General features: G+C 34.9%; 1 protein-coding gene across 5 annotated transcripts; it reads left to right on the forward strand.

The window, feature by feature from the left end:
• The first annotated feature begins 408 nt into the window (after positions 1-408).
• LOC121762613 (probable sodium/metabolite cotransporter BASS4, chloroplastic) lies at positions 409-8,496 on the forward strand. 5 transcript variants are annotated; one of them, XR_006042258.1, is made up of 17 exons: positions 409-629; positions 714-840; positions 1,059-1,166; positions 1,292-1,359; positions 1,758-1,836; positions 2,263-2,321; positions 2,429-2,497; positions 2,578-2,691; positions 3,059-3,080; positions 3,193-3,260; positions 3,839-3,924; positions 4,489-4,618; positions 4,832-4,933; positions 5,886-6,066; positions 7,082-7,214; positions 7,795-7,981; positions 8,338-8,496. XR_006042258.1 is itself a non-coding variant. In XM_042158564.1 (14 exons), the coding sequence occupies exons 1-14, from the start codon at positions 435-437 to the stop codon at positions 5,079-5,081; spliced, it is 1,302 nt and encodes a 433-aa protein (XP_042014498.1). In that variant the 5' UTR covers positions 409-434; the 3' UTR covers positions 5,082-5,368. The 5 variants fall into 5 exon arrangements, 1 of the variants encoding a protein (XP_042014498.1); XR_006042261.1 differs by having other exon boundaries at positions 7,814-7,981; XR_006042259.1 differs by lacking the exon at positions 8,338-8,496 and adding an exon at positions 8,057-8,071.
• The last annotated feature ends 2,485 nt before the right edge of the window (positions 8,497-10,981 follow it).

Raw genomic sequence — 10,981 nt, forward strand, 5'->3', positions numbered from 1 at the left:
GTTAATCCAATCAAAATTAAGTCAATTGGCGTTGACCGTCAATTTTTTTATTGCACCATCCAAAATGGACCAATTCTGGACCTTTTCATTTATTTGGGATGAAATAATTCAAAATATAATATTCTAAACTAAAACCGTAAAATTGTACTCCTTTTGTTCCATGTTAATAGAGTCATTTTTCTATTTTGAGAAGTTCCAAGTTAATTGAGTCATTTCTATTTTTGGCAAAAAGTAATTCTCTTTTTTACTTTAATCTCTCTCCATCTCTCTTACTTTTTTCACCAACCATTTAACATACTATTCTTAAACTCTCTGTCCAAAAGAAATGCATCTATTAACGAGGAGCATCTATTAACAAGGAACGGAGGGAGTATCACATATGGCCTTTAAAAGAGCCACATTGACTTTCCCTGTTCAGCCACACCATTCCCGCTATGGCTCGAGCACTCGAAGCCCTTATTCCCAATCATCCGGTCACCGGAATCCCATATTTCCGGCATATGATTCAGATTTCCTCACCGGATTTCCCCCCTTTTCCCCGTCGCAAGGCCAATGTAGCACCTCTTCTCTGGGAGCTCCGTTCACTTCACAGAATCCGCAGTATTAGAGCAAGTGCGAAGTCCCTTGAGGTTAATCCTTGCCTTTTCAATCCCTCGTTTTGCTGCAATTATCATTGAAATAAAATTAATTCTGTAACGTTTGGTGTGTTACAGGGAAATGAAGAAGGAGAAGGAGAAGGAGAAGGAGAAGGAGAAGGAGAAAAACGGCTTGCAGAAGTTGCAAGTCCAAATTGGACCAAATCATTAACTAAGATTGCTTCTGATAATTTTCTACCTTTAGGTATGATTGGTGTTGTTTATAACCGTGCTTATCTATTTTTATCATCATCGATATTATCTGATTAGGCTGACCATCCAAATTGGACAAACTATAGTGGTTGTATCAATAACTTCTTCAATTATCTTTTTTTATCTTGCACGGAAATTGTGTGATATATTGAACGATTCACTGGGGTATTCAACTTGCAATCTAATGCATTCGTCTAATTGTGCTTGCAGCTCTTATATGTGGAGTATTATTGGGACTTGCAAATCCTGGTCCCGGTTGTCTTGCTGATAAGCTTTATGTGTCAAAAATTAGTACTTTCGGGATATTTGTAATTTCAGGTCAGGTTTCTCATACCTTCTGACGTTCTTGAATATTTTTTGATAATACTGTATATACCTTTCCCACTTTGACGTTCCATAATTTTCTATAGCTTGGTTTGGTTATTTTTTTTCCCATATTACAGGACTGACGTTGCGCAGTGATGAAATTGGCGCCGCTACTGAAGCATGGCCAGTTGGACTGTTTGGGCTGGTATGAGCTTGCATTCTTCCATACAATATTTTATCCTCTTTGATTAGTCATTTTGTCTCTTGGCTGGGAGGTGAGGATAAGGTACCTGTGGCTGATGATACTTTAAAGTAACTCCAATCAGCTTCTGTTCTTTATAATTTATGTATAGTATATATTAGCTATGCTGTTGTGAAAGATTTTTAAATCCCACTATGATGTTGTCTTAATATCGTACCTTGAGTGGATGTTAACTTAGATTTTAACTTGAAATCCTAGACTTGTACATATTCGGAATGCCCTTTGTGAGATTATAATTTTATATTAATTCTTTATGAATTTTGATGTGTTGAAACACCAAAGTTCTTGCCTATCAAGTTCCTTAGGTAAGAACTCACTTTCTACTATTTGTTGTAATGCAGGCTTCAATTTTATTTTTGACTCCCTTGTTCTCGAAGATCATATTGATGCTCAATCTCCAGCCACAGGAATTTGTTACAGGTTTGAACTATGCTCTGCTTTGCCTTGACATTGTATGAGTCCACTTGTTGTATTGATAACCAGAAAATGAGGTGTTTGGGTCAAGTTTGTTCTCTGAGAAGCATAATTTTCATAATAAATTGATAGATCGATTCGTTCAATGTCATAAACTATATACATTTCTATTTAGAGGGATCAATATTTACGAAGAAAAGTCTGGATGTCATTATTACTACGAAATTAAGAATATATCCTGAGAGGTGTAATGCATATTTGGTTTAATTTTGGGAGTGAAGTGAGGAGGCAAAATAGGAAACAGACAGCCCTAATCTTTACTGAATAGAGTGGACAACTTTTTTTGTTTCTATCTATCATCGGCCCTTTCTATTCATCTGTTTATCCACCAGTTTTCCTGGTTATGTCTGATGAGATTTCTGATTTTCACAGGACTTGCTATATTTAGCTGTATGCCTACAACTTTATCTAGTGGAGTGGCTTTGACACGGGTAACTGAATGTTATAAATTCCCAGAAGATGTCTGCTAATGGTTTCGCAGACCAGAAAGAAAATGTTGCTGTTAGCTTGACTGCAGGTTTAATGTGACAAAACACAGCTAGCTGGAGGGAACTCTGCTCTTGCACTTGCAATGACCTTGGTATCAAATTTATTGGGAATTCTAATTGTAAGTTCTAGTCTTCGATTCTTGGACTTGTTAACTATTCTTGCTGCAAAGAAAGGACTGAAATCTTTGTTGCATAACAGATACCTTATACTATCTCAAAATTCATAGCTGCTGGAGTTGGGGTAGCTATTCCAACTGAACAGTTGTTAAGAAGCCTTGTTCTCACGCTTTTAGTTCCTCTCATCTTGGGAAAGGTGAAGCCTTACTGTATTTACTAGTTTTATTAATCTATATTTGCTTCCTAATTCACTCTATTTATGTTTTCCAATCTAATAAAGATAAGGACATACTTTCTCCAATATTTGCTGCAAAATAGTACTAGCATATAGGATAAGAAAATGTAAAAAAGGTAAAAATCCTCAAGGCATAACTAGAAAGCTAACAGTTGAATTTTTACCTTAAAGTCTGTAATGTTAGGAATGTTCCAATGTGAAAGTAATTTAACCTTTTCCAGTTATGTATTCTTGCTAATTTATTTCTTTTTTTTCCCAATTGGAATTAACCTGATGCCTTTGAGGTTTGCATTTACTGATTACTTACACCTGTCACTCCAATCAACAGGTTGCTCGAGAACTCTCAAAAGGTGAGACACCTCTACACCCTCTTGGTGTTTTAATAGGACGGCTGGCGAAAAAATAATGTTTTATCTGTGAATGCATTTTTTCCTTTTTCATTGTTTCACCAACATCTTGCAGGTATAGCAGACTTTGCAGATGGAAACCGTAAGCTTTTGGCAGTGATCAGCGCAATTTTCCTTAGTTCTGTAAGATGCGCAATTTTGATTTGCTCTCACATTTAAATTATGTTATTGTTGTCAGTTTTAAAAACCAAATAAATTTGGGCACCACTTCTATCTTTAGTGACACCAATTGGATATTGTTATATAATCTGAATGTTATCACTCATCAGGTAGTGTCAAGATTTTGTTAAGTTAATCTGAGAAAATTCCTTTTAGGATGATGTTTAAATTTACTTCTAAATTGTCGTAAATAAGCTGATTATGCTAGCAATATTTCATAAAACAACCCAGTGATCAGCAACTGACTCACTGTGTTGCTGTCTGGAGTGGGTCAGTTCGTCGGTTTAGATCTATAGTCCTCCAAGAACTCCGCTCGTAGAGTGCTAGGTTACAAGTTATGACCCATCTCTTAATTTACTGGTCGATTCTTAGTTTACAAGTTTTCATAAATAAGCATGACTACCTGTTTCTTCCATTCTTCTTTTTCTGCAATAATCTGATATTGTTTGACTATTTTAGAAATGTGGTTGTTGGCCAATATATTGTTTTGAAAAGACTTTCTACTATTTCAAATTTGCTCCTGATCGTTGCCCCTCATGAAGGCTCCTTGGATTCAAGTCAGCAGATCGAGGTCCCTACTTTTGATGGTAAAGCCTGAAGTTTTCCTCGTAGCTGTTGTCCTGGGAGTGTATGTATATCTTCTTCTTGCAATTAGCTCTTCTCTTATATGCTTTGTGTTATCTCTGAAAGAGATTTTAAGTAAGAACTCTTACATGTGCTGTATGTTGTCCAAGCACATAATATGTTAAGAAACTTATCAAAACCTTTGCTTGTGTGAGAAATTTTGATATTATTTGAAGGCCATCTTGTAGAACTGCAATTCTGGAAAAATATGGCTTAGGTCGTTATTAAGATGAGGCTCGAACTGAGAGATCAAGAATTACACAATTTCTATAAGTGGATGCCTAGTATTTATTCTATGGGGTACTGAGCAGGTTCTTGTTAAAGCCAATTTCAAAATATCACGTTTCTTAGCACCACAACAGATTCCATGTCTAAAAATGTCTTCATTTCTCACCTCTTTTGTTCTATTCATGGCCTTCCATAGTAAGTTGAATTACAAAAACTTGGATTGATGTTGTGTAAAGACCCTTGTGTCCAGTTGCTCTTTTTCCTCAAATACTATTAAGGTGATTCTGATACTATATCATAGGGAGTTATATCAACTAATTACCTTCCTAACATTTTGCAGGATTCTTCACCTTGCCTTATTTTCTTTTAATGCTTTGTTAATTCCGAGTCTTTCACTTATAACTGGAGGTAGTAAGTCGCCTTTCGCCAAGAAAGAAAATACCAGTGCTCTTCTATTAGTAGCCAGCCAGGTGAGATGCGCTTTGTAGTTCATTTTTTTATTAATTAATGATAAGTAGCACATCGACATTAAATGTCTTCTTCACACATCTATAGCAATTTACTTGAACATTTAAACTAGAAGATGGATAAAAGAAGCATAATATATAACACAATGAAGAATTTAGCTTACTCACATTTGGTTACTGTAATATGATATGCCTTCATGCTGTATACTTTTGCAGAAAACCTTGCCGGTGATGATAGCAGTTGTTGAGCAGCTTGGTGGTGCCTTAGGTGCATCTGGCTTACTAGTCCTTCCATGTGTGGCAGCCCACCTTAACCAGGTGAACAAAGTTTTCTCATCCTTTCTTAGTCTTATCGTACTTGCTTCAGCTGACAAGGATCGTCGTGTTGTAGATTATCATTGACTCCTTTATCGTGAGCCTCTGGAAACAAAAGGAGGGCTCATTTGAAAATGCCAAGATAGCATAGACTCCACATACGTTTATGAGAAGTATAAGTGAAATGGAAATTCATGTAAAAAACACCAGTAGGAGGCCAAACATTCAACCGTCCGTTAGCAGCATCGTCCACAGACATCACATTCGTAGTCGCTTCCTGATCCTCTAGAAATTGATACATGTCTAGGTTGATTTAGATATTACTGTAATGTGGTAACTGGGAATGTTTCAACTTTTGAGGAAAATTGAAGGATATTTCACTTTAAATGTGGATCAGAGAAGTTTCAGTTAAAGAAGAACTACCTTGTTGTTTTTTCATTGCGAATTTACCATATTCCATTCACGCACCCAAATGTGAATCTTATCAAATCACATGTATATATTGTATATATATAGATATCATAAGCTCAATCTCAGAATCACCACAGTTAGAAATTAAAAAAAATGGAAATATCTTCCCATTTTCTCCTCATTGCTCTACTCTTAGTCTCTTACCACTTCACTATTTGATGAATTTTAGCTTCGCCAGCATGAATATGGACACTGATCGTTCTTCACTTCGTACTATAAAATCTCAAATCACTTCAGACCCTCAAAATATATTGACCAAGAATTGGATCGCTGAAACGAGTGTTTGTAGTTGGATCGGAGTTACTTGTGATTCTCAGCCACAATAGGGTGACTCAATTGAACATATTGAACATGGTTCTTGTTGGAACCATCCCACCACAAATCGAAAATCTTTCTTCTCCCGTTTCTTTGGACATGAACGACAACTCTTTTCATGCCCCTCTTCCCCATCTATCTTCATCATAGTCATTTTTACAATCTGCAGAGACTCAAGATTCTTCGCATTTCTTACAACCACTTGTATGGGGAAATAGCTTCTGAGTTTAGAGCAATGTTCTCAGCTTGAGTTTATTTCTTTGTACAACAACTTCAGTGGATTTGTTGCAAAAGAAACTGGGAACTTGACGAAGCTTCAAAATTGTAGCTTGATGCAAATAAGTTGACAGGTTAGTTGATCATATCTGACTGAACCATGGTCAAATAATTGTTGTTATATACTCTCTGAATCATATACTATATCAACATTCAATATGATCAGGTGATATACCAGAAGAGACTGGTCATCTAACTAATTTGCAACAAGTTAAAAGGCCCATTGCCAGCAACTATATTCAGCATGACATCCTTGCTTACACTTTGCCTCGAATGAACTAAGTGGCTAATACCTAAGTACTACTTTCTCTCCATTAAATATCTGACAGAGATAGTTTCATCATCAACGCTCTTATTAAATGGATGAACTATTGATTATTTGTTATCACTTAAAATATATGTTATCATATTGTTTCTTATTTTAACTTATTAATTGATACTCCTTAAGTAAATTAGATTGTGCATTGCACAAGGTTAACACTAGATATTGTTACGTCAATAGTTGTCTAAAACATATTGTATTATGTACTACTTAGTAATTAGTACCCGGAAAGTAAATTGGATCGTGGTAGATACTAGTTCTTATAAAATCCATGTCAGATTTTTAATGTGGACATAGGGAGAATGTTGTTTGAATTTTTCAACTCGAATTTATTATTTGGTTATTCTAAAATAGTTTAAAATTTGATTTTTAAATCTGAATTCATAACAATTATAATTATAGTCAGATTTTACGTTTGTTGTTCATTTTATTGACCGAATTTAAATTTCCACAAGATGTGGTGACATGTATAGCCGAATTTAAATCTCGACAAGATGTGGTAACGTGTATTGCCGAATTTAAATCTCGGCAAGTTGCAATAACTCGCATTGCTGAATTTAAATCTCAGCTAGTTGTATCGAGTTAATGAAGAAGAAAAATCTAATTTAAATGGAAAAATAAACATACGAATCTATTCAAACAAGATTCTTTCATGAAATGTTTAGTAGTTTTGTTGCTCACTTTCTTCCTAATCAGAATAGACAGATGGTTGATTTAGGTGGTTTTGTAGTTTGAGTTTGTTGACAGTGTTGAGTGATGTGATGCAGGTCATGGCTTGTTGATAGTTGAAGTCTCGCGCGGAAGGTGATCAATGCAGGTATCCCTGCTTCTTGTTGGATCAAGGATTGTGGGGCGAATACCTGATGCCCCAAGTGCCACCATCTGATAGACAACAGTGATGTAAGGAGCTTCATTTTTACTTATCCATCGAGTAGTTGTGTGTTCAATCCTGTTTTCGAGCATGCTATGTGCTAAGCTACGGAGTTTATCTTGCATCTTCTTCGATTTGTAGTAATGAGAGATCGAATTTCATGACTTGTTCTTTCAATCTAATAGACCACAGTGATGCTAAAAACTTAATTTTCACCCATTCATCCTGTTTTGAGTTTGTATTGATTCTTCTTGGATTTGTAGTATTGAGCAATGAGAGATTGAGTTTCATGTTCAGATTTCATCCAATAGACAACAGTGGTGGAAGCTTCATTTCACCCGTTCGTGTAGTAGTTGTGTAGTGACTCTGTGCGATCCTGTTTACATTGCTTCTTCTTGGATTTGTACTAATGAGTAATGAGAGATTGAGTTCCATGACTTGTTCTTTCAGATTTCATCTAATAGATAGAAGTGGTTTAAGAGGCTTCCTTTTTAGCCATTCATCAAGTAGTCGTGTAGCGTTTCTGTTTGTTCAAGTTTTCGAGCATGCTGTGGAATTGATAGTACTAATGAGTGATTAGAGATTGAGTTTGACGACTTGTTCTTACAGATTTCACATGAATGGCCAGGCTTTCCTGCTGGTGTGAAATTTGATCCATCCGATGCAGAGCTGCTGGATCATTTGGCTGCAAAACGAGGCGTGGGGAAATCGGAGCCCCACTTGTTCATCGATGAGTTCATCCCAACTTTGGAAGGCGAAGGGGGGATATGTTACAGTCATCTGCAAAATCTCCCCGGTGAGTTAAGTTAGGCCTAATAACTCTTTTGATATTGTGACAGATTTATGTCTCAAATTTATTTGTTTGCTTTAGGAGACTAGGTGAAGATGCTTCTCGTTTCTTTCGACTCAATCAACAATGAGAAAACAGTAATGTAACGCGTCTTACTATATGGAAAACCATCCTCATTCCTGTTTGTGTAGAAACTTTGAGCTTATCAGAATATTCAGATCGTTTTTATAATGAGTCATAGATTTGATGGTGTAGTGTGTTGAGTTGAGTATTGTCGAGCTATACGTGTGCATCGTTAGATTTCAAATCCGACATGTGATTAGAAAACTCGTAGGTTCTGATGAATTGATGAATGTTTGTAGGGGCCAAGATGGATGGAAGCAGTACTCATTACTTCTATAGAATTTCCAACGCATACGCTAGTGGCAGGAGGAAGTGCTGTAGATGTAACGCCCGTACTTTTTATAGTACTTGGCGCGCATAAAATTGAGGAACGGTCGAGGAATTTATATTTGGAACAACACTAAATATAAGTGGTTGCGTTGGACGATTTTAATCGTTGTGAAGACAAGATAACGAATTAATTAAAGTTTCCGAGAATTTTAAATAATAGAAAGAAATGCGAGAATGTAAAGTATAGATATATATATATAGTTATGATCATATGATAACCCCTAAATATCGTAATAACCCTATAACCAAATCTGGACCACACATATTTCTAATCATGCGGTTGAGATTCAAACTTAGATTTACTTCATAAAAAAAAGTGCGGGGTATAAAACTGTCATTTTCCTCATTTAATTTCCGAATTTCGCCAAATATCACGTAAAATGATAAAATGATAGGTTTATTGCATAGAATGATAGTTTTGAGATTCAAACTTAGATTTACTTCATAAAAAAAAAGCGCGGGAGTAAAACTGTCATTTCCCTCATTTAATTTCTGAATTTCGCCAAATATCACGTAAAATGATAAAATGATATGTTTATTGCATAGAATGATAGTTTTGCTGGATAGAATGATACTCTGAGTTGATAAAATGATACTTTTGACTGACTATAAAATGATAGGTTTATTGCATAGAATGATAGTTTTGCCGGATAGAATGATACTCTGAGTTGATAAAATAATACTTTTCTGATCAAATGATAAAATGATAGGTTTATTGCATAGAATGATAGTTTTGCCGGATAGAATGATACTCTGAGTTGATAAAATGATACTTTTGACTGACTGATAAAATGATAAAATGATATATGTTAGGTTTATTGCATAAAATGATAGTTTTTCCGGATAGAATGATACTCTGAGTTGATAAAATGATACTTTTAGCTTATAAATGTTAGGTTTACTGCATAAAATGATAGTTTTGCCGGGTAGAATGATACTTTCAGCCGATAGAATGATAGTTTTGCCGGGTAGAATGATACTTTCAGCCGATAAAATGATAGGTATTTTTAGTGTATAAAATGACATTTTTGTTTAATAAAATGATACTTTTACCTGATAAAATGATAATCTAAACGGATAAAATGATAGTAACCTTATAAAAATGATACTCTGAGTTGATAAAATGATACATTTACTGCTTTGTAGGTTTGTATATTATGTATTGTGCCGATTATATTAGGTTTATTGCATAGAATGATAGTTTTGCCGGATAGAATGATACTCTGAGTTGATAAAATGATACTTTTGACTGACTTATAAAATGATACTCCCTCCGTCCCGGAATACTCGCACATTTCCTTTTCGGCACGGAGATTAAGGAATGAGTGTATAGCAAAGTCAACAATTGCGGCTGTAGGTGATAATTTTTACTAAAATGGAAAGAGTGCAAATAACTTGGGACGCCCAGAAAGGAAATAAGTGCAAGTAGTCCGGGACGGAGGGAGTATATGTTAGGTTTATTGCACAGAATGATAGTTTTGCCGGATAGAATGATACTCTGAGTTGATAAAATGATACTTTTGATTGACTGATAAAATGATAAAATGATAGGTTTATTGCAGAGAATGATAGTTTTGCCAGATAGAATGATACTCTGAGTTGATAAAATGATACTTTTGACTGACTGATAAAATGATAAAATGATATATGTTAGGTTTATTGCATAGAATGATAGTTTTTCCGGATAGAATGATACTCTGAGTTGATAAAATGATACTTTTAGCTTATAAGTGTTAGGTTTACTGCATAAAATGATAGTTTTGCCGGATAGAATGATACTTTCAGGCGATAGAATGATAGTTTTGCCGGGTAGAATGATACTTTCAGCCGATAGAATGATAGGTATTTTTGGTGTATAAAATGACATTTTTGTTTAATAAAATGATACTTTTACCTGATAAAATGATAATCTAAGCGGATAAAATGACAGTAACCTTATAAAAATGATACTCTGAGTTGATAAAATGATACGTTTATTGCTTTGTAGGTTTGTATATTATGTATTGTGCCGATTATATTAGGTTGATTGCATAGAATGATAGATTTGCCGGATAGAATGATACTCTGAGTTGATAAAATGATACTTTTGACTAACTGATAAAATGATAAAATGATATATGTTAGGTTTATTGCATAGAATGATAGTTTTGCCAGATAGAATGATATTCTGAGTTGATAAAATGATACTATTGACTGACTAATAAAATGATAAAATGATAGGTTTATTGCATAGAATGATAATTTTGCCGGATAGAATGATACTCTGAGTTGATAAAATGATACTTTTGACTGATTGATAAAATGATAAAATGATAAAATGATACTCCCTCCGTCCCGCGTTACTTGAACGTTTCCTTTTCGGCACGGAGATTAAGGAATGAGTGATAGACAAAGTCAAATATTACGGCTGCAGGTGATAATTTTTACTAAAAATAGAAAGAGTGCAAATAACTTGGGACGCCCAGAAAGGAAATACGTGCAAGTAACACGAGACTGAGGGAGTATATGTTAGGTTTATTGCATAGAATGATAGTTTTGCCGGATAGAATGATA

The sequence above is a fragment of the Salvia splendens genome, chromosome 13 (assembly GCF_004379255.2).
Source record: "Salvia splendens isolate huo1 chromosome 13, SspV2, whole genome shotgun sequence".
Lineage (NCBI taxonomy): Eukaryota > Viridiplantae > Streptophyta > Magnoliopsida > Lamiales > Lamiaceae > Salvia > Salvia splendens.